General features: G+C 44.0%; 1 protein-coding gene across 1 annotated transcript; it reads right to left on the bottom strand.

Moving 5' to 3' along the window:
* Nucleotides 1-324: 324 nt before the first annotated feature.
* Nucleotides 325-1848, bottom strand: LOC134286762 (uncharacterized). The gene has a single exon (XM_062848432.1). The coding sequence runs from the start codon at nt 1846-1848 to the stop codon at nt 325-327; it is 1524 nt and encodes a 507-aa protein (XP_062704416.1).
* Between the last annotated feature and the right edge of the window lie 227 nt (nt 1849-2075).

The following is a 2075-nucleotide window of genomic DNA, read 5'->3' on the forward strand; positions in this document are numbered from 1 at the left end:
ATCCATCTCAAAGAGCTGGAGTATTCTTTCCTAGGATTTTAGGAAAATCCTTAGTAGAATTCATTGAGAATTCCTATTGGAAGAGTATTTATCTCACTATTAACTTTTACAGTTTTTGCTAACGTAAGAACTTCACGACACACACACGAGACGCGAAATGAGACAAGACATAACACTTATCGTTCTTACAATCGTCAAGAAAAGATTAAAATTACCTTTACGTCGACCGGTTTCGGGCGTGATCTAGCCCATCTACAGGACAATGTCCGACTGACTGCGTTGGTTTTCGTACGTTGTTCGTACACGTCCAAAAACGAAGAGATGCTACTGTATTGTCAGGTCAGTTAGGCCGAAGAGGCACGATACGATTGGGGGATCATCCTCATTCATCAATGGCTCTTTGCTGTTTGTGATGATCATGGACTCCCACGCATTCAAATGTGAAATCTTTTGAACGCTTTTTATCAGTTTTGCTTCTTCCCAATTTATGTTGTGGTTGTTGTTCGAGGTATGAACCGCGACGCTGGATTCGTTGGGTTTGTTTGCGTCTACGGCATTCTTGTGTTCTTTTATTCTTGTTTTTATCTTCCGGCGCGTTTGACCTATGTAGACTGCGGAGCAGTCTCGGCATGGGATCTGATAAATCCCTGACTGCTCATCTGGGGGTACTTTATCCTTTAGATTGCAGAGTAGTTCACGTAACGTATTATCGCTTCTATGTACTACGTGCAATCCATGTTGTCGAAGTGTTGTTTTTATTTGGTTGGTCACTTTGGGGTAGAACGGTAAACTGATTCTTTTGGTTTCTTCGGCTCCTGGCTCCAACGTCGTTATGTTTTGGCGGTGCTTTTTTCGCTTATGTTTTTGTAGAATTTTCTCCACAAACGTTCTACCATACCCATTAACTTCGGCCGCAGCGTAAATTCGTTCTTGCTCTTCTTTGAATTCTACGCTTTCCATCGGCACATTATAAAGCCGGTGTGCCATCGAATGGAAGGCAGCCTGCTTCTGGGCACCAAAATGATTAGAATCGGATGTAATGTAGCGATCTGTGCTCGTTGGCTTACGATAAATACCAAATTTCAAGGAGTTGTCCTCATTTTTGGTAATCAACAGATCGAGGAAAGGCAATTTCCCCTCTACTTCCTTCTCAACCGTGAATTTTATTGTTTCATATTGCGAGTTAAGCATGGCCAGTGTCTGGTCTACGTAACGTTCCTTCACCGGAGCAAAAACGTCGTCCACGTAGCGCCACCACACTCGAGGGAATAGCTTCTCTTTTTGGGCTTTATTTTCCAGATCGCTCATGAACAAATTTGCTAATAGTGGTGAAAGTTTACTGCCCATACTTAGACCGAAGGTCTGCTTATAGAACTTTCCCCGGAAGCTGAAAAAATTTTGGTCCATACACACCTGTGCAACGGAGAGATAAGCCTCGATGTGATTGCGCGGCACACGACATCGTTCTAAATGTCGGCGTAGGCTTTGCAGTGCTTCTGTAACTGGTACGCTCGGGAATAAAGCGACTACATCGAACGACACCAATATTTCACCTCTCCGTAGTTTGAGCTCCTTTAGTTGCTCTGCCAAATCCACCGAATTTTTAACGCCTTTTCCATGCTTCACAGGGTATTTTTTCAGCTCTTCTACCAGCCATGTTGCCATTTTTTCCGTGGGGGTACGGATGTTTGACGAGATTGGACGCATGCCCACCGGATTCTTGTGAATCTTCGGTAGGCAGTACAAGGACGCCACTGTCGGGTTGGGAACGAGAAATTTTCTTTCCAGCCTGTCTTCGCCCATTAAGTTGGCCACCTTCTGTCGAACATGATTCACTTCCTCAATCATTTTATTGAGAGGATCTAGAGAGGATCTAGATTGAGAGGAAGTAGAGGGGAAATTGCCTTTCCTCGATCTGTTGATTACCAAAAATGAGGACAACTCCTTGAAATTTGGTATTTATCGTAAGCCAACGAGCACAGATCGCTACATTACATCCGATTCTAATCATTTTGGTGCCCAGAAGCAGGCTGCCTTCCATTCGATGGCACACCGGCTTTATAATGTGCCGATGG

The sequence above is a fragment of the Aedes albopictus genome, chromosome 2, assembly GCF_035046485.1.
Source record: "Aedes albopictus strain Foshan chromosome 2, AalbF5, whole genome shotgun sequence".
In the NCBI taxonomy this organism is placed as follows: domain Eukaryota; kingdom Metazoa; phylum Arthropoda; class Insecta; order Diptera; family Culicidae; genus Aedes; species Aedes albopictus.

Bases quoted from the DNA above. Each gene is read 5' to 3' on its own strand.
- LOC134286762 (XM_062848432.1), bottom strand. From the start codon at position 1,848: ATGATTGAGGAAGTGAATCATGTTCGACAGAAGGTGGCCAACTTAATG.